This window comes from Topomyia yanbarensis, chromosome 3, assembly GCF_030247195.1.
Source record: "Topomyia yanbarensis strain Yona2022 chromosome 3, ASM3024719v1, whole genome shotgun sequence".
In the NCBI taxonomy this organism is placed as follows: domain Eukaryota; kingdom Metazoa; phylum Arthropoda; class Insecta; order Diptera; family Culicidae; genus Topomyia; species Topomyia yanbarensis.
Window position 1 is genome coordinate 208,731,487 of NC_080672.1, and position 20,304 is coordinate 208,751,790.

The following is a 20,304-nucleotide window of genomic DNA, read 5'->3' on the forward strand; positions in this document are numbered from 1 at the left end:
AGTACTAGCGGGAGTTCTTCCTTTAAAAGACCGATTTTGGGATCTCTCCTCTCGTTTACTTATTCGATGTGAGGTTATGAACCCACTGGTAATTGAAAATTTTGAAAGACTTGTTGAGCTTCAACCCCAAACCAGATTCATGACAGTGTATTTCAATCACATGTCACAAGAAATAACGCCTGCTAGGTATGTTCCCACATACGTCAATATACTAGATACTCCTGAATCCACTTTATTCTTCGACACGTCCATGCAAGCAGAGATTCGTGGAATTCCGGATCATCTACGCTCGCGGGCGATCCCTAAAATATTCACAAGTAAATATCAACACATAGACTGCCTTAAAATGTTTTACACTGATGGGTCACGAATCAGTGAAGCCACTGGTTTCGGTATTTTCAACAATATTTTTTCAATTTCTCTCAAACTTGCAGAACCCGCCTCTGTTTATATAGCGGAACTAGCAGCAGTTCACTATAGTTTGCAAATAATTAATACTTTGTAAGAATTTTCACAAACTTTAGAAACATCCCTAAACAAAACTTTCCGTCCATGCTTGCCTACGATCACCAACTGTGCCCTCTCGTGGTGGGATAAAAGACTGTTGGGAGCTTTCACGTAGATCGTTTTCCCACATCCACCCTATAGCATTTGATCGTACGAGCTTGAGCCACGAGTTAAAGCAGGAATTTAATTGTGAACCCCTTTGCCCGTAAAGCAAATATTGCACAAAGGGTTATAATAAATTCAATTAGGAGACCTGTGCGTGCGAATGAGAAGGGATGCTATTTGAACAGCGTTCGTAAAATAATGTATCGGATTAAGTACCCAGGGAGAACAAAGCTTCTTCATTTAGATGATCAGACCACTTCTATAGAAACCGTTAAAGCAATCAGAGTGATACAAAGTTCGGGTTAAATAAAATCGTGTGATTAACTGTAGAAGTACGCCCGAGTAGTAGCTGCAAGAATAAAAGGGCTTTTTTAGATAGACTGCCAATTTTTCACACGTAAGCTATATCATATTGATCAATCGTTTTTAACCCATGTGAAACCAGTGTCTTTGTATCACACAGCAAACATTTAGAAGCCATTGCGCTTGGCCAATAACTAGAAATAGTACTCAGGAATTGGAATAGGCAGGTAATACGCATTAATTAACATAATCAATAAAACGTTCTCATGAGTGTTACGTCGAACAGGAAAACCCACAGTTCGACGTGGGTCTTTGTGCCGGAGTAGGGTCACGTGCAGCACGAAAAACTTCACACGTGGTCCCAATCGGTACACCCTAGTACACGGCCCCCGCTTCTACCCAGCCGGAAAACTCCGTTGAACTAATCCTACGACCCGCCGTCAAATTATCTCGTAGCGGTATCGACGTCACGACCAATCCTCCACGTGGTCGAAATCCGAACTATTTCCCGAATGGTCACGCACCTCACGTCCAACGTCGAGTAACTAGTACCGTGTCGCCATCGCTGAACGTAACGTGGTACTATCGCGCGCTAGGATTCCGACAAGTGTCTTTGCTACGGAATACGCGCCGGCACGCGTGGGAGTTCTACTGACGGTTTTTCACGCTCAAAAATGAATTGCTGCAAATGGAAACATCAGGGTGTTACGGTCTAATCGACAATTGTGTGCTGTCCCGGAGCGGTGTCGGAGAGATGTAAGTCAGATGTCGAGCACAGACAGTCTAAGGAAATGCGTAGGATCACATTTAGCCATTAAGAAAACTATACCTGTACACTAGTGTTAAATGAGGACGTTAATCTGAAAATAGAAAATGATCTAGCTAGAATGTCATGACGGTTTCGCCTAGTTTTTGTCTGTACCAGATTTAGAATCGCGATTTAGATAAACTCGGGTTGATGTAGTGCTAACGCGTTCAAAAAGCAATTCATCTTATACAGGTTTAGGAATGATCGTATCTTTGGTTCGGTACAGAACTCGAGTCTACTTGGATGTTCAAATGAAGTCGGGTGTTTGATTATTCACTTATAACCCGCCCTGGGAAAAAGCCTCAGCCGGGCAATCTAAGATGCCTCAACAGCCTCTCCCTAGGAGAGTGGCGCTAAAGCTGTTGTAGGTGATCAGGACAAACTCATTCGTCACATTTGGCGCCCAACGTGGGGCCGAAATTAGAAATCATCAGTAAGGACTATTAAATTTTTTTGAGTTGGGTAATTTAGTTGAAATAGGTCAAGATAAATTAATGTTTTTTAAAGTAAGTAAATAAGATACCGCGATCTCGAATATGCTTAGTAGTACATAAAAACTTATCATCAATCAGTGTGATTTAGTCCTAGGAAGTTTTTGCTATAATTTCTCTTTATTTTAGGTATTTCGGATAATAATTTGAGGATTAAACCGTGAGTGCAGAAAATTGTTCATAAACTCAAAATAAGTAGTTGAATATTCGGTTGTTTGATAACCATGGATTTCTATCGTGTTAATGCCAACGACCTGCAACCTGAGGAAATTGATTACGAGCTGAGCATTCGCTCCAGACTTTGTGATGAAAACTGGGAGTCCAAACGAAGAACTCTGCGCAAACTTCTACGAGAAGGTGAACCGTCAAATTTTACAGTTGTCTCTCACTATACGCTAGTACAAGACCTTATAAGAGTACCTCTAAAACTAAAGGAGATAGAAAAAGATCTGATACAAGATCCGTCTTCAGGGTGTCTATCTCGACTGGTACACTATCATAAAAGGATTCGTCGATATGTTCCGCAAAACACGGACCAAAAGGACAGCCAGGTTGTACTCTTGGATGCGATCGATCGTCTTGCGTCGCAATATTTTAAAATAAGCTTCCCAGATGCCGCAGCATGCACCCCCACCATTAACTTAGTTCCCGACCTTCGCAACGAACGTTCTTTCGCCATGACACAATATTGCAGTAACTTGGGACAAACTCTCAACCCTGAAACCAAAAATGTAATAAAACATTCTGCTTCACACGTGCTAGCTCCATTCCAAATGACTGGCGAAATGCTGTCATCGACGCTGAATCGTCCGACCCCTGGGATCTTAGGCGAGAATGAAGGTGCGGTGGGCGGAATTCTTGCGCCATCAGATATCTTCCCTCCTCAACCACACCAGCTGGCCTCGAGGACCACTCACACGAGCCAGGGACCCTGGGTAATGAATTTTGGAAATGATCCGACGTATGATCGGCAAAAATCAGCTCCCGATCCAACAACCGGAACCATTCATGCTTCATGGCCGCTGACGAAACCTGATACTGTCGCAGCATTGATAGGTAACGAGTCCACTCCCTTGAGACATAACACCAATCCGGCCAGAACGATGGTGAGCTTTCCGGGTGCCTTCACTCAGAATCGCTTAGATCGAAATGGAGGAATTCAGCCCCCGGCACAGGGAGATATTCCACCGATCAATCCGCTTCCTAAGTTTATTGGTGAGGATAGAGCCACGAAGCCGGAAGTACCATCTGAAGAAAAAGCAAATCGAAGTGAGTATATTCACATGTCGGAAATTGAGTCGTATATCAAAACCTATGTGGACCGGGTGCTTGGACCAGGACCAAAATACCCCGAAATGACTGAGGCGGCCGTAAGTCGCTTGGCGGACCAAATCGCTAACGTTGGTTTGAAAGATCAGGATTTATCACGAATTTCACAGGGCCGGCCGATGTTCAATTCAACACAGCTTCTGGCACCGGAACCTCCTTTGCAGTTATCAATTAGTGGGCAACAACCCCCACGATCAGAACACAATCAGGGCGCTTATAATATACAGCTTGACAGGTCGCGAGCCAGCCCAATGCCCAGGTTTATTCCCAACCCAGGTAGCCAAGATCAGGGTGGATTACATCCGCATGTAAGAAATGTTCAAACTCCAATGGGAAATCCTGATCCGTCCTTCTTCGCCAGACGATTGCCACACCAACAATGTAACATAATCGAGAAGTGGCCAAAGTTTAGTGGGGACACGAATCTAATTCCAGTCACCGACTTTTTACGTCAAGTCGACATCCTTTGTCGATCGTATGCTATTAGCAAGCAGGAGTTAAGGATGCATGCACATCTTCTGTTTAAGGATAGTGCTTATGTGTGGTACACGACCTACGAGGAAAAATTTTACACCTGGGAGACGTTGGAAACGTACCTACGGATGAGATACCACAATCCCAATCGGGACCGGATTATACGTGTGGAGTTACGGAACCGAAAACAACGACCAAACGAATTGTTTAGTGCTTTTCTTACGGACATTGAGACCTTGGCGCAGCGAATGATTCAGAAGATGTCTGAAAGAGAGAAGTTTGATTTGATCGTCGAAAATATGAAGATGAGCTACAAACGTCACCTAGCTCTCGAGCCAATTTATTCTGTAGAACATCTTGCTCAACTCTGTTTCAAATTTGACGCCTTAGAAACTAATTTGTATGTTGCTGGGAATCCACAGAAACCATCGGTCCATCAAGTGACCGCGGAAGATGGAGAACCAGAAGAGGAAGATAATGAAGAAACGGAGAGGGTTTATGCATTGCAAAATCGCTTCAGAAAACCGCCGCGTACAAGCGAGAACCGATACGCCGATCGTCAGTCCCACAATACGTATTCGGGATCAAATAATACCCTGTGCTGGAACTGCCGCCAAACGGGACACATGTGGCGAGAATGTGATCAGAAAAAAACCGTTTTCTGCCACATTTGCGGACATCTGGATACCACCGCTTTTCGATGCCCCAATAAACACAATCTGAGTAACCCGAACGATGAGGAGTCAAAAAACGAATAGAAGAGGATATTCCTGGGGATCGAGTGTCCTCAACGAATTCGGAGAGTCCCCCATACTCGAAATTTAATCAAGTACACCAGATAAAAACCATTTTCCAGCGTTGTCCACATGTTAAGGTTCGGATCCTCACCGAGGAGGTTGAAGGTCTTGCCGATACAGGAGCCACTTTATCAGTCATAAGCTCAATGGAATTAATTCGCAAGCTTGGTATTGAGCTTCAGCCGATAAGTCTCCAAATATCTACAGCAGACGGAACACCGTACCAATGTATCGGATATGTTAATTTGCCTATCTCTTTCGGGTCCGTTACCCACGTGCTCCCCACGATCGTTGTACCGGAACTGAAGAAAGATTTAATTCTCGGGATCGATTTTCTCAATAAGTTTGGATTTCGCCTAGTTGCACCGATCTCGCACCCACGCGAAACAGAAAACGTAAACCTGGTCGACTTGTTTCGAGTTGAAAATTATTTTGATGAACCGGTAGAAATGATCCGTTTCGAGGTCTCACCGAGTGTGTTTGAAACATCACTCAACATAAGGGAACCAGAACCCGATAATAGTTTGGAAATTCCCACCGTAGAAGTCCCCGAGAATCATTTGGAACATCCAAATGACCTAAAAACGGAACACATATTGAACGAGCAGGAAAGGTTAGCGTTATTCGCGGCTGTGCAAGAGCTCCCCGCCACCAAACAGGGTTCGCTAGGAAGAACCAACATGATCAAACATTCTATTGAACTGCTGCCTGGAGCTAAACCGAAGCGTATGGCCGCCTATCGTTGGTCACCGGCAGTAGAAAGTGTCATCGACACGGAAGTGGAACGCATGAAACGATTGGGAGTCATCGAAGAATGTCCAGGCGCAGTTGATTTTTTAAACCCATTGCTTCCTATCAAGAAAGCCAATGGTAAATGGCGTATATGCCTTGATTGCCGACGGCTGAACCAGAACACCAAAAAGGACGATTACCCGTTTCCGAATATGATGAGCATTCTTCAACGCATCCAGAAATCGAAGTACTTTACGGTGATTGACCTATCTGAATCCTACTACCAAGTCCCATTGGGTCGATCTTCAAAGGACAAAACGGCTTTTCGAACAAATAAGGGTTTATTCCGTTTCACCGTTATGCCTTTCGGATTGACCAATGCACCAGCGACAATGGCGAGATTGATGTCACGGGTATTAGGTCATGACCTAGAGCCACAGGTGTACGTTTATTTAGACGATATAATTATCGTGTCAAATTCCTTTACCGAGCACCTGCACCTGATTCGGAAGGTCGCCGAGCGACTTCAACAAGCCGGATTGACAATCAACCTGACCAAGAGTAACTTTTGTCAAACTAAAATCAGGTACCTGGGGTATGTCTTATCCAAAGAAGGACTAAGCATGGACATCAGCAAAATTCAACCTATCTTGGATTACCCTACCCCAACTACGGTTAAGGACATTCGTCGCCTGCTGGGATTGGCGGGGTTCTATCAAAAATTTATAAAGAACTACTCCGAGATTACAACACCCATCACCAATCTGTTGAAAAAGGACCGCAAGAAATTTCATTGGAGCGAAGAAGCTGGAACGGCCCTAGAGATGCTGAAAACTGTTTTAGTCACCGCTCCAGTATTGGCCAACCCAGACTTTGGGCTTCCCTTTGTTATTGAAACCGACAGCTCTGATTCTGCAATTGGCGCGGTGTTGGTTCAGACGCAACAAGGGGAGCGGAAAACTATCGCGTACTTTTCAAAGAAACTTTCCAGTACCCAGAAGCGATATAGCGCCACCGAGAGAGAGTGTCTGGCCGTTCTCATGAGCATTGAGCATTTCAAACATTTCGTCGAAGGCTCTCAGTTTATTGTTCATACGGACGCCATGAGTCTAACGTTCCTGCAAAGCATGTCGATTGAATCGAAATCGCCCAGAATTGCCAGATGGGCACTTAAACTGGCAAAATACGACATCCTTCTCCGATATAAAAAGGGTTCGGAGAACATTCCCGCGAATGCACTGTCGCGCTCTATCAACTCCGTTGATATACAATTTGACGATCCCTATATCTCGGAATTAAAGCGAATGATTGAAGAGAAACCCCACCGTTACCCTGATTTTCGTATATCCGAGGGCAAACTGTATAAGTTTATCACAAATACTACGCTCATTGAAGATCCGAGTTACCGATGGAAATATGTTGTCCCCTGCCCCGAAAGAAAGAATCTCATTAAGAAGTACCATGAGGAGGCGCACTTGGGCTTTTTGAAGACGCTGGCAAGGGTAAGAGAACGTCACTACTGGCCACGAATGGCAACCGAAATCAAGAGGTTTTGCTATAGCTGTGAGGTCTGTAAGGAGGCTAAAGTTCCTGGAACCAATGTAAAACCCGTGTGCGGAAAACCGAAAATATGTTCTCGCCCCTGGGAGATGATTTCCCTGGATTTTCTCGGCCCTTACCCGCGCTCCAAAAAGGGGAATATTTGGATACTTGTAGTATGCGATTTCTTCTCGAAGTTCGTGATGGTCCAGTGCTTAAAATCCGCAACGGCTCCCGCAGTATGTGCATTCGTTGAACATCTCATCTTCAATTTATTTGGAGCCCCAGACGTCTGCATTTCAGATAATGCACAAGTATTTAAATCGGAAATGTTTGGAAAGCTACTAAAAAAATATGACGTCACACACTGGAACCTCGCTGTGTACCACCCGAGTCCAAACCCGACGGAAAGAGTGAACCGCGTCATTGTCACTGCTATCAGGTGTTCCTTGCGTCATCATAAGGACCATCGTGATTGGGATGACTCAGTACACCAGATTGCCACAGCAATCCGCACAAGTGTACATGATAGTACAGGGAACACCATTCTTCGTGAATTTTGGTCGCAATATGGTCAGTTCGGGTTCCGAATACGAACTTCTTCGCGAAACTGATTGTAACGACGACCGGTCACCAGCACAGATAGGGGAAGACAGAAGAAAATTATTCGACGTAGTACGACAAAATTTAGCAAAGGCGTATCAGTGTTACTCCCAGTCCTATAACCTGCGCGCGAACGCGAAACATCACTTCGAGAAAGGCGAGTGGGCGTATAAGAAAACCGTAAACCTTTCCGATAAGGCGAAAAATTTTGTCGGGAAATTTGCCAACAAATTCCAAAAGGTCCGGATTCGAGAGGTCCTGGGAACAAATTGTTACATACTCGAAGACGTTGACGGAAATCGGATTGCCGGAAGTTATCACGGTTCGTTTTTAAAACGAGCCTAGGACAGAATATTTCAGCTACGACTGGGCAAAAATCAACCGCCCGTACAGCACACCTAAAACGAAAAAAAAACAAATCAGTAGGAGATAAAAATTGCGCGGCGTTTGAGACGGTATATTCCTTCACGCCGTTCGAGATACGATCCTGTCACGAAATTATCCAGCTATGACGGTGTCTCTCAGTGAGTGCACATAAACTAAGCGAAACGCAACCAAACACTTCTTTCGAAGGATTATTTCGCGGTGTGCGAGACGTCCTTCGGGTTTCCTCACATCTGCATTAGCTAGCATAGACCATTAATTTATAGCTTAGTCACCTAAAATATATAAGTTATAGATTAGCACGAATGAATGTGAATAGGATAAACATTCATAACTATCCTTTCAGATCGGGTTCAGAAATTTGATTCAGCTTACATCCACGAAATATACATACAAACATAATTGAATTCAGCTTTCCGTCAACTTACCTGTAGTATTTTCTTGAATGTTTAGCGTGAATATGAAAATAAATTCAATATTTCCTTCAACTAACATCAACACCGCAATAATCTGGTTTTGACATTTCGTTGTTGATCATCGAAAAGTCGATATAGAAGAAGCGCCTTCTATAGATAGCATAGCGTTACGGTTATCTTCAGGTTTTCACTTCATATTATGTAGGATAGTAGTAGGGATGAGGAATAGGGATGCCAGAATGGTTATAAAAGCGAGTCGAAGAAAACTTTGTTCAATGAGATATTGAAGTAACTTGGAGATGGAAGTAAGCTAATGATTTTCCCATGTGGGTGGGAGTTATTCGGATAAGGAATAGTGATTATCAGAGATGTCTGATGTTATTGGTTAGTTTGGATATTTGTGAATCAATGTTAGATAAGTAATAGTGTTTATCAGAAATGTCTGATGTTATTAGTTACTTTGTATGGTCGTGGGTCAAGTTGAATGAGGAAAGTGTTAGGCACACCCCAGTAAGATAACGTCGGGGAACGAAATTATTTAGTGAAAATTTCTTGGTGACTATTTCAAACCGTAACCTGAAATAGGATGCATAAAATAAAAACAAGTTTCGCAAGAGATGCTGATCAAGTATTACCCTTTCAAGTATAATCAGTTAACAAATAGATTCCGTTAAATTATAAAATTACCCATCTCCGTTATAACATTTAACCAGTTAGTCCACGTGCATAAAAATTTTGAAATTTAAACAAATTTCAAAATTTTTATATTTTAGTATCGGCGAATGTAAGAATTTTCACAAACTTTAGAAACATCCCTAAACAAAACTTTCCGTCCATGCTTGCCTACGATCACCAACTGTGCCCTCTCGTGGTGGGATAAAAGACTGTTGGGAGCTTTCACGTAGATCGTTTTCCCACATCCACCCTATAGCATTTGATCGTACGAGCTTGAGCCACGAGTTAAAGCAGGAATTTAATTGTGAACCCCTTTGCCCGTAAAGCAAATATTGCACAAAGGGTTATAATAAATTCAATTAGGAGACCTGTGCGTGCGAATGAGAAGGGATGCTATTTGAACAGCGTTCGTAAAATAATTATCGGATTAAGTACCCAGGGAGAACAAAGCTTCTTCATTTAGATGATCAGACCACTTCTATAGAAACCGTTAAAGCAATCAGAGTGATACAAAGTTCGGGTTAAATAAAATCGTGTGATTTACTGTAGAAGTACGCCCGAGTAGTAGCTGCAAGAATAAAAGGGCTTTTTTAGATAGACTGCCAATTTTTCACACGTAAGCTATATCATATTGATCAATCGTTTTTAACCCATGTGAAACCAGTGTCTTTGTATCACACAGCAAACATTTAGAAGCCATTGCGCTTGGCCAATAACTAGAAATAGTACTCAGGAATTGGAATAGGCAGGTAATACGCATTAATTAACATAATCAATAAAACGTTCTCATGAGTGTTACGTCGAACAGGAAAACCCACAGTTCGACGTGGGTCTTTGTGCCGGAGTAGGGTCACGTGCAGCACGAAAAACTTCACACGTGGTCCCAATCGGCTAAAATCGGTACACCCTAGTACACGGCCCCCGCTTCTACCCAGCCGGAAAACTCCGTTGAACTAATCCTACGAGCCGCCGTCAAATTATCTCGTAGCGGTATCGACGTCACGACCAATCCTCCACGTGGTCGAAATCCGAACTATTTCCCGAATGGTCACGCACCTCACGTCTAACGTCGAGTAACTAGTACCGTGTCGCCATCGCTGAACGTAACGTGGTACTATCGCGCGCTAGGATTCCGACAAGTGTCTTTGCTACGGAATACGCGCCGGCACGCGTGGGAGTTCTACTGACGGTTTTTCACGCTCAAAAATGAATTGCTGCAAATGGAAACATCAGGGTGTTACGGTCTAATCGACAATTGTGTGCTGTCCCGGAGCGGTGTCGGAGAGATGTAAGTCAGATGTCGAGCACAGACAGTCTAAGGAAATGCGTAGGATCACATTTAGCCATTAAGAAAACTATACCTGTACACTAGTGTTAAATGAGGACGTTAATCTGAAAATAGAAAATGATCTAGCTAGAATGTCATGACGGTTTCGCCTAGTTTTTGTCTGTACCAGATTTAGAATCGCGATTTAGATAAACTCGGGTTGATGTAGTGCTAACGCGTTCAAAAAGCAATTCATCTTATACAGGTTTAGGAATGATCGTATCTTTGGTTCGGTACAGAACTCGAGTCTACTTGGATGTTCAAATGAAGTCGGGTGTTTGATTATTCACTTATAACCCGCCCTGGGAAAAAGCCTCAGCCGGGCAATCTAAGATGCCTCAACAGCCTCTCCCTAGGAGAGTGGCGCTAAAGCTGTTGTAGGTGATCAGGACAAACTCATTCGTCACAACTTTACCCCCGAACCATTACTTTATCCTCACTGATAGTCTCAGCACAATTGAAGCTCTACGCTCAAAGAGGATTGATAATCAAGATCCATTCTTTTTGGGGAAGATACGAGAATCTCTGAGTAACCTAACAAGAAAATGTTGTAAATTTACCCTAGTATGGCTCCCCGCCCATTGCTCTATTGCGGGAAATGAGAAAGCTGATAATTTAGTCAAGATTGGTGCACTAGATGGTGAAATATATGAAAGACCCATCGCTTACAATGAATTTTATAGCGCTTCTCGACAGAGGACACTTGCTAGTTGGCAAACATCTTGGGACAATGGAGATATGGGACGATGGCTACACTCAATTATCCCTAAAGTATCAACGAAGGCATGGTTCAAAGGATTGGATGTAAGTCGGGACTTCATCCGTGTGATGTCAAGGCTCATGTCCAATCATTATACTTTAGATGCGCATCTCCGTCGTATTGGGCTCGCTGAGGGTAATCATTGTGCTTGTGGAGAGGGTTACCATGACATTGAGCATGTTGTTTGGTCCTGCACTGAATATCGTGAAGCCAGATCACAATTAGTAGATTCTTTACAAGTCCGAGGAACACCAATCCATGTTCCTGTAAGAGACATCCTGGCGTATCGCGATCCTCTATACATGGACCTTATCTATCATTTTCTAAAACACAGCGTCTGTCAAAATTTAATTAAATTCATCTCCTCATACTCTCATCCAAGGCTAATCGTTCACCAATTAAAGTGTCCTAGAATATTCAGTTTTTAAATTTAGACTATAACAGAAAAAAAGTAAATAAATTCACTCGAAAATACTAGATCATTATGAAATATGACAATGTAAGAAAAACAGCAAACAATAAAGTGATTTCAGTGTTAGTTTTAGACAAATTACTAGTATAGTTAAAATTAGTCTTAAGGATTTTTGTAACGTGCTATGTAAAAAAAGAAACTGGCGTAAAAAGCTTTTGCAAATGCCGTGTCAAATAAACGTATGAAAAAAGAGCCTGTGCACACTGGCGTGGCCGATTGGCGGGTCGCCGTGGATTGACTTTTTCTGTGGGCTGGGTTTGCAGACATTGTTCAACAGCTTAACGGCTGTCTTTTTGAGCACGGTTCGCAGTGGGAGTCATAGTGTGTCGATTTATTGGTCGACCTCGTCAACGTGCACAGGCGCATTAAAAAAAATTAATGTTGAAGCCTATTAGTTGTGTTGTGTTGTAATAATTGTAGTTTTTAGTACTAGTGTAAAATTGTTATGTGTTAGTCGTATGTCTATCTGTGTATGTGTTCGACTGAGTATTTCGTCGCTGTTGTGCTATCTTATGACAAGCGCCATTTAGCTCATTTAGAGAAAAACTGCTAGGTATGTTCCCACATACGTCAATATACTAGATACTCCTGAATCCACTTTATTCTTCGACACGTCCATGCAAGCAGAGATTCGTGGAATTCCGGATAATCTACGCTCGCGGGCGATCCCTAAAATATTCACAAGTAAATATCAGCACATAGACTGCCTTAAAATGTTTTACACTGATGGGTCACGAATCAGTGAAGCCACTGGTTTCGGTATTTTCAACAATAATTTTTCAATTTCTCTCAAACTTGCAGAACCCGCCTCTGTTTATATAGCGGAACTAGCAGCAGTTCACTATAGTTTGCAAAAAATTAATACTTTACCCCCGAACCATTACTTTATCCTCACTGATAGTCTCAGCACAATTGAAGCTCTACGCTCAAAGAGGATTGATAATCAAGATCCATTCTTTTTGGGGAAGATACGAGAATCTCTGAGTAACCTAACAAGAAAATGTTATAAATTTACCCTAGTATGGCTCCCCGCCCATTGCTCTATTGCGGGAAATGAGAAAGCTGATAATTTAGTCAAGATTGTATTATATCTACCGGGAAACGTTCGGAAACTAAAACGAAGTCTGATTCACTTGATGGTAACAATTCAACTGGCGCTGCCAGCAGCTTTATTCGAGCTCTGACTTTTCAAAGGATATATTTTCTCTCCCATTCTCTTCTCATGCTTATCGAACGGGTTCGGACGTTTATCGGGCCATAACAGTCCTTACCCCTTAAACTAGAAGGTACATTTCGAAAGATTTTTTTTTAACAATCAATAACTTATCAACCTAATTTTAAAAGGAATTCATTTTTTTACTTCTTATTTTTGTATCTATTGGCTATTCTATCTGAGCGCCTCAGAGCCGTTTTAGAGCGACCCGAGCTTAACTTCGAATGCCACGAACCAGCGTCCGAGGCAGGTCTTCCCTTCGAACTTTCCATCCCTTTGCATCCTTGTGTTCTTCGCCGTTTCGATTCAGGGAAGCCCCGAAAAACTTTCTCGCCTTCGCTCTCCTCGCCATCATAGTCGTCACTGTCACTCTATGGCCACGCACGTTTGCGGCCTCCAGTCGCTTCGCGAACTTGTTCGGGTTGTCGGACTATGACGGCTCTTCTTCTCCTTCTGAGCGACTTATCCAGTCTTATCTGGTTTCGATGCGCCATCACCTTTGTGTCTCCAAGGGCGATCTGTAAAATATTTTTTGAAATTTTCATTAGAAAATGTCCCTTGATCCATCGTGCTACATCATGGGGATTGTGACTTTTGTACCAAAGCACGTCTCCAATCCTCAGATCGCTTAGACTATCTGGATCACTTAGATCAATCTCAGATTTCTGAGAGGTGTCATCAGGTGGGATTGTACGTTTGAGTGATTGTGTGTAGTGTTTCTTTGGGTTTATTAAGTCTAAGATAGTCTTTGGTTTGAACGAATATACTCTTTCTGATGGAAAGCGTCCATCATCTGTCAAACACGAATTGCGATACGACAATAAAAATAAATTTACCTGATCTTCTAAATGTAACTTTTTCAATTCTGGGTCTAAAAGGAATTTCTTGAGCACATCTTTTACGGTTCTCACCGATCTTTCGGCTTGACCATTGCTAGAGGGATTATAAGGTGGACTTTTCATTACCTTTATTCCTTGTTTTTTCAGGAACTCCACAAAACCAAATGAATTGAATGGTGGGCCACCGTCGGTAACAATAACATCGGGCAAACCAAACCTAGCGAAAAACTCTATAAACTTTTTCAAAACTTTCCCTGTATCGGTCCCTTGCTTCATCCAGATAACCTCTATCTATTTGGAAAAGCTATCTACTATTAGCAAAAACGACTTCCGCATGTATTCTGCTGAATGGTTTGGTTGTAGGAATCCACGATGAAGTTACCTTTGGCTTTGGAACCACAGCCATCCTGTTGCAAGCATCGCACGATTTCGCCAAACGCTCAATATCAGCGTTAATGCCATACCAGTAGACTGATCGACGTGCCATCTGCTTCATCTTCACCATCCCTGAGTGATTAGCATGAAGCAATTTTAGCATCTTATTTTGCATTGATTTAGGAATTATTACTCTATCCTGATAGAGTAAACATCCGTCAATGTATTCCAAGTCTCGTTGATTCGAGAAAACGTTTACAAACTGCTTTTCCAACCTTTTGGGCCAGCCATTGTGCAAAAATGAGATAATTTGCTGTAAGAAAACATCCTTTGACGTTTCAGTAGCTACCAGCGCACAGTCTACTGGAAATTCCTGGCTGAAGTTGATACTGTTTATTGCTCCATGATCAAGACTCCTGGGAACATCGTGATTCAGAGGGAATTGTGAACAAAAGTCAGCGTTCCCCATCTTTGTAGACGGCCGATATTGTATGTCAAAATCATTGAGACCTCCAAGATAAATCTCCGCAGCCGCGTGACAAAAATCGCTTGTTTCCCCGAAAATACCCATATTAATTGGGTTATAGCGAATTTCGCTAAACCGGAAGTCGCCATCTTTGATTTCAAAATGGCGTCAAAAATCAATTTCTGGCACCTACTCTTCAAGGCCATTCCAAAAATACCCATATTGATTGGGTTATAGCGAATTTCGCCAAAACCGGAAGTCGCCATCTTTGATTTCAAGATGGCGTCAAAAATCAAGTTCTGGAACCTACTCTTCAAGACCATTCCGAAAATACCCATATTGTTGGGATACGGGCCATAAGGAATCTTCCATCCTTCCGAAAATCTTCTAAGTCTTTTGTATTCAAAAGGACTTATAATATTTTTTTGCAAAAACCGTGTTAATTGCGAAATCCGCGCAAAAAAAACTTCCAAAAATATTTGTCAGTCTTTTGTTGAGTTTTTTTTTGGCGGATTTTCGAATTAACGCGGTTTTTTACGCGGATTTTCCAATAAACAGGGTTTTTTACGCGGATTTTCCAATTAACGCGGTTTTTATGCGGATTTTCCAATTTCCAATTAACGGTTTTTTACGCGATACGTATCCCCCGTAAACCTGGGTGTACAATCGTAACACCGCAGACGCTAAAGCTATTGAAACGGTCAACAAATTACTTCGATTCGCACGCCTAGATCACTGATTGCCAACCAAACATTCTTTGGATATATTGTCCACTATCGACGATTCCGGAAGTCCCACTCCACAATTTAACCGTTGTGTGTCCAACGCGGTACCCGGGTACCTTTTTAAGTTTCAATTAATGAAATTCCCATGTTTTGCCTATAGCTGGAAATTGAAACTTTGTGACATCTTAGAACTTCACTAAGTCAAGCTTTTGTGTTAATAATATTATTGATATAGTAAGGGGGGGAGTGAGGAGGGGCTCCTGATTTTTTTTTTACTACGTAACAGGCCGACGTGGGTACCCGGGCACCCACAAAACTAAAATTTCAATAACTAAGGAAATTTCCAACCGATTTCGACACTTTTGGGTGTTTTGGATTCAGGAACTCATCCACTTTAAGACTTGGTAAAAATGAATCGGGTTACTTCATACGGTTCCCGGGAATCCGGATTTCCGGAAGCAGGTTCCACTGATGGGATACTATTTGTGAACTTCAATGGAATACTAGCAATATGGGTATCAAAATTCTTGGAATCTCATCAGTAGGCTGTATCTCGTAGTTTTGGAACCGCTTGGTGATTTGACCCCGGAACGGACATTCCGGAGCAGGTTCCCGTGGGGCCGTGAGTGGCCATTCCATTCCAATTCCATTTTTCAAATTGCCATAGGGTCCCGTAACAATAAATAACATACTTCCGAGTCAATTTGAAGAGTTTTGATACTCATATTGCTAGGATTTTAGTAAAATTTACAAATCATTCCCTAGTACTGGAACATTGCTCCGGAAAATCCGGATTACCAAGAACCAGATGCATTAATCCAGTTCAATTTTGCAAAATCAAAAAGTGGACGAGTTCCTGAATTCAAAACATCTAAAAGTGTCCAAATCGGTTAAAGGAAGCCATAGTTATAAGCATTTCAATTTGTGGGTACCCGGGTACCCACGTTGGCCTGTTAAAGGTGTTTTTTTTTTGTTGGACCCATAACTGTTAAGTCATGTCGGTTTTTCGGTGATGACTGAACCGATGTTCTCAAACAAAGCCTCAAATGAAAGGCAACATTTACGGTTGAGCATTATGTAGCCACTCAGCACCCCCCCCCCTCCCTTCTCTCCTCCTTGCCGGCACACCTCGCTCCTTCATCACTCCTCTCCCTCTGGACCACCCTCACATCCGCATCTCCTTCATCCATCCCGTATACCGAAATAAGATAAAGGATTTCTGACGTCTCCTCCACTCCCACTCTACTAACCCACCCCCTCCAACCCTCCACTACCAAACCCATTCCATCAACATTTCAAAATATAATGAAGATAACATCGAACTCATGCTGATTAAGCTAATTAAATATAAGGGGAGGCCGGGGCTAGTTGGCGGAATCCCTTTGTCTTCGTTTCTATTAGACATATGGCACCGCCTATCATTGTGTACAGTAAGATTCCGTTTTTGGCACGTTCCGTTTTTGGCCTGCTCCATTTTTGGCAACAAAAAAGTTCCGTTTTTGGCAACAAATGGGTTTCGTTTTTGGCAACATTATTTTTGTTCATAGTAAATCTTTCGAAGAAATACTCAATAATCATTTTGTTGTAATAATGGATATCGCTTTTGACTTTATTTCCATACATAGGAGTCATATTTACTATATTTTATGGGGGCGGGCACAGCGAATAAAGTTAAATTTGTTGATTTTTTCTATTATTTCATTCCATTTCACATATTCTTATATAATTAATGTTCTTGTAATATTTATGATGTCACAAATTGAAAATAAAAGCTTTTAAGGTAAGGTTCCATTTATGGCACGGTTCCAGTTTTGGCAACTGAAAAAAAATATTGTTGCCAAAAATGGAATCCTACTGTACATCTAGTTAAGTGAAATCCATTATCCAATGTGTTTTTGTTAAAAAACACTTTATTCTGTAGAAGTTGTGGCCTATATTGTGTTTTCGAACATATCAAGCATTTTTTTTTAATTTTAAGCACTTTGTGTTATTTTGGGTGATTTTAAGGTTCAAGTTACCTTTTTTGAGAATGTGTTAGTTTTGAACGCTGGGTAGTATGGGTAGGACAAATTGTGTTCAGCTTTGCCACCGGATTATCCATTTAAACCTTTTCAAAACTCTAAAAGAAGAATATCAGCCGATTTATTAGATCACAACGATTCAAACCATACAAAATAGCTGCTGGAAAAACTATCGGTTTCGCTAAATGGTACTTTTGAAAAAGTTGCTGTGATTTTTTATCACACTACCACACCGTGCTGGGATACGCAACACAACAGCGCAATGAAAAAACCACAGCCACTTTTTCAAAAGCACCATTCAGCTAAGCCGGTGGTTTTTCCAGCAGGTATTTTGCATGAATTGAATAATGATGATCTAATAAATCGGCTGATATTACTCTTTTAGAGTTTTGAAAAGGTTTAAATAGATAATCTGGTGGCAAAGCTGAGCACAATTTTTCTTACGCACACTACCAAGCCTTGAGGTAACTTGAGCCTTAAATCTATTTCCCAAAGGATTTTATTTTTCGACAGTGCGTAAAAAGAGTTTGCAGTATCCGTATAGATATTAAATCTATCCATGAATTAAAGTTATTTTTTAATTTTTTTTGTAAAATATGCCGTTGGAGTAAGTTGGCGGTGACGCACGCGGGGCAAGTTGGCGCTACTATTTACAGTGCAAAAATAGTCATCAAATATTTTTATTTTTGGAATTCACTCCAAAGTAAAACTTTGTGTATCTCGTCCATGCAGGGGCTATTTACTTCGGCCAAACAACTGAAGAATTTCGAAAATATGCTTTTGAATATGGAATACGCGTCAAAGTAAAATGCCCGGTTATGGAAACTGAAATATATTGGCAATTTTCGGTTAATATACAATTTTATTGAAAAGACATTCAGCAAGAACCTTTGATGTAATTGAATCTTCATTTTCTGGCGTATTCATACATATCGCCAACTTATCCCGGGGTTGGGGTAAATTGGCGGGTTTATCGCGTCACACATTTTTGTCTATAAAAACAAAGACAATGCAACAAACATTTAGATAAACTTCAGGGATGTTGGCAACGGTGACATGTTTTATTTTGCAAGATCTATCTACATCAAAGCGCTAAAAAAGGGAAACAAACGCCGCAAACCAGCCCCGGCCTCCCCTAAACTTTTTTGTTTAAAGTGAGTCAGCGTCTACTTTCGTGGTAGTCGTGGGATACGTGCTAAGTGAAATAAGAATGTAATAGACATTTCCACAATTCTATTGAACAAAATCAGCGAATGAATCATAGTTTGGATAAATGAGAAAGGCGCGATTGCACCACTAGGTGGGTTAAAACAGGTTTTCTAACAGAAATAGCGCTCCTGTAGTTTTTTTCGCAAAAAAACTAGAAAAGCTCTAGTCTTTCAAATGAAATTAAAAGATTGAAAATTCATTTGCAATGTTGGAAGATATATAGCTTTGAAAAAACCCATTTTTGCATTGAAAATCGCATGTAACTATGCAAACAAAAGAGATAGAAACTTCATTGCTTCGGCAAAAATGTGTATTTACAAAAGTTCTAAAAACCTCTAGAACAATGTATTAGCGAGAAATTAACACATGAGAAAATATTAATAGAAACCCAATTTTTTAAGAACCACCCTAGCTTAAATATTGCAAAAATCATAACACATGAACCATTAGAGATAGCCATAGTTTCTTTAGAAAAGTTGCGTCAATTTGATTGGTTTATAACTTTATAGAATACTATTTAGCTGAATTTTACATATCTAAGAAGCTGATACTTTAAACACCCTAACAAAAAGGACCACCCTAACTCAACTAATATAAAAAAAATCGGCAGGAAAGTTCTAAGAAAGTTTGCCAAAGGTACTATATAGCTAAAACCAACGGTTTAGGCGCAAACAGTTTTGTCTTCCTAAATACAGCTTTGGGACCATAGTGCAGTGGCTTCAAATATGTTACGCTTCCTATTGGAGTATTTTTGATGTTTTGATAGCACCAAAGGGAGCAAGGGATTAATTCTGTTTTTAGTTATCCTAGCGAATATTTTGTTGTCCACATTCAGGAGTGAAATCGGTCTGAAAGCTTTGACGTTGTTGTCGCCCTTCTTTTTCCTAACAAGCACTAGTACTCCATCAAAGAATTCTTTGGGAGCATTAGAGGACATTGCTTCTTTGATGACAAAAGTAGACTCTCAATCACTTGCCATGCCTTTAGGTAGAACTCCTTTGGACAACCATCGTTGCCGGGTGATTTCCGTGAGCTGCTCGATTTGATTGCCTGTAGAATTTCGCCTGAAGAAATTTCATCCATTACTCGTTGATTGTCCTTATTTTCCCTCGGGATGCACTGCGTTGGGTTGAAGTCGTCGTTCTCGACCGGGTGCGTGGAAGAGTACAAGCTAACAAAGCATTCTTGCACACTCTGGTGTATCGCATTTGGCTCTCGTATTGTATCATCTCCATTCTGCAGTATATTAATCGAGGTTCGGTTCGTCGGCTCTTCTAATTTGCTATGTGAAAAATTGATGTTTTCTCCTGCTATGTATATTTCGTTGCAACAGCGCGTGCAATGTGCATAGCTACGCTGTAAAGAGAGCATCCGTCCTTTAATGTGATTGATTGTTTCCAGTCGACGGGGATCGCCATAATACCGATTATATACTGAACGAAGTATGGCGTAGTACAATTCCATTTCATCATGGAATGAGCGCCTTTGAATGGACGATTTCCATTTTAGGAAGGAGATCAGTTTTGGTTTCACGAATTGAATCCACCAGTATATCCAAGTACGATAATTTCGTCGATGCCTTGTCCAGTATCCCCATTTCACGTGCAGTTCCTCAATGACCGCTGGATCATCAACCAGGCTTGGATGCATACGCCATATTCCCCGACCAGGTGGATTTCCAAGTGTTGGAAGAACAGTGCGAATTATGTATGCTTTGTGGTCTGAAAAAACCGC

The 20,304-nt window shown here is 41.5% G+C and overlaps 1 protein-coding gene across 1 annotated transcript; it reads left to right on the forward strand.

Annotated features, from left to right (window-relative positions):
* The first annotated feature begins 54 nt into the window (after nt 1–54).
* On the forward strand, nt 55–4,775 carry LOC131693048 (uncharacterized). The gene is made up of 2 exons (XM_058980529.1): nt 55–1,009; nt 1,076–4,775. Exon 2 carries the CDS (start codon nt 2,439–2,441, stop codon nt 4,773–4,775), a length of 2,337 nt encoding a protein of 778 aa, XP_058836512.1. The 5' UTR covers nt 55–1,009; nt 1,076–2,438.
* The last annotated feature ends 15,529 nt before the right edge of the window (nt 4,776–20,304 follow it).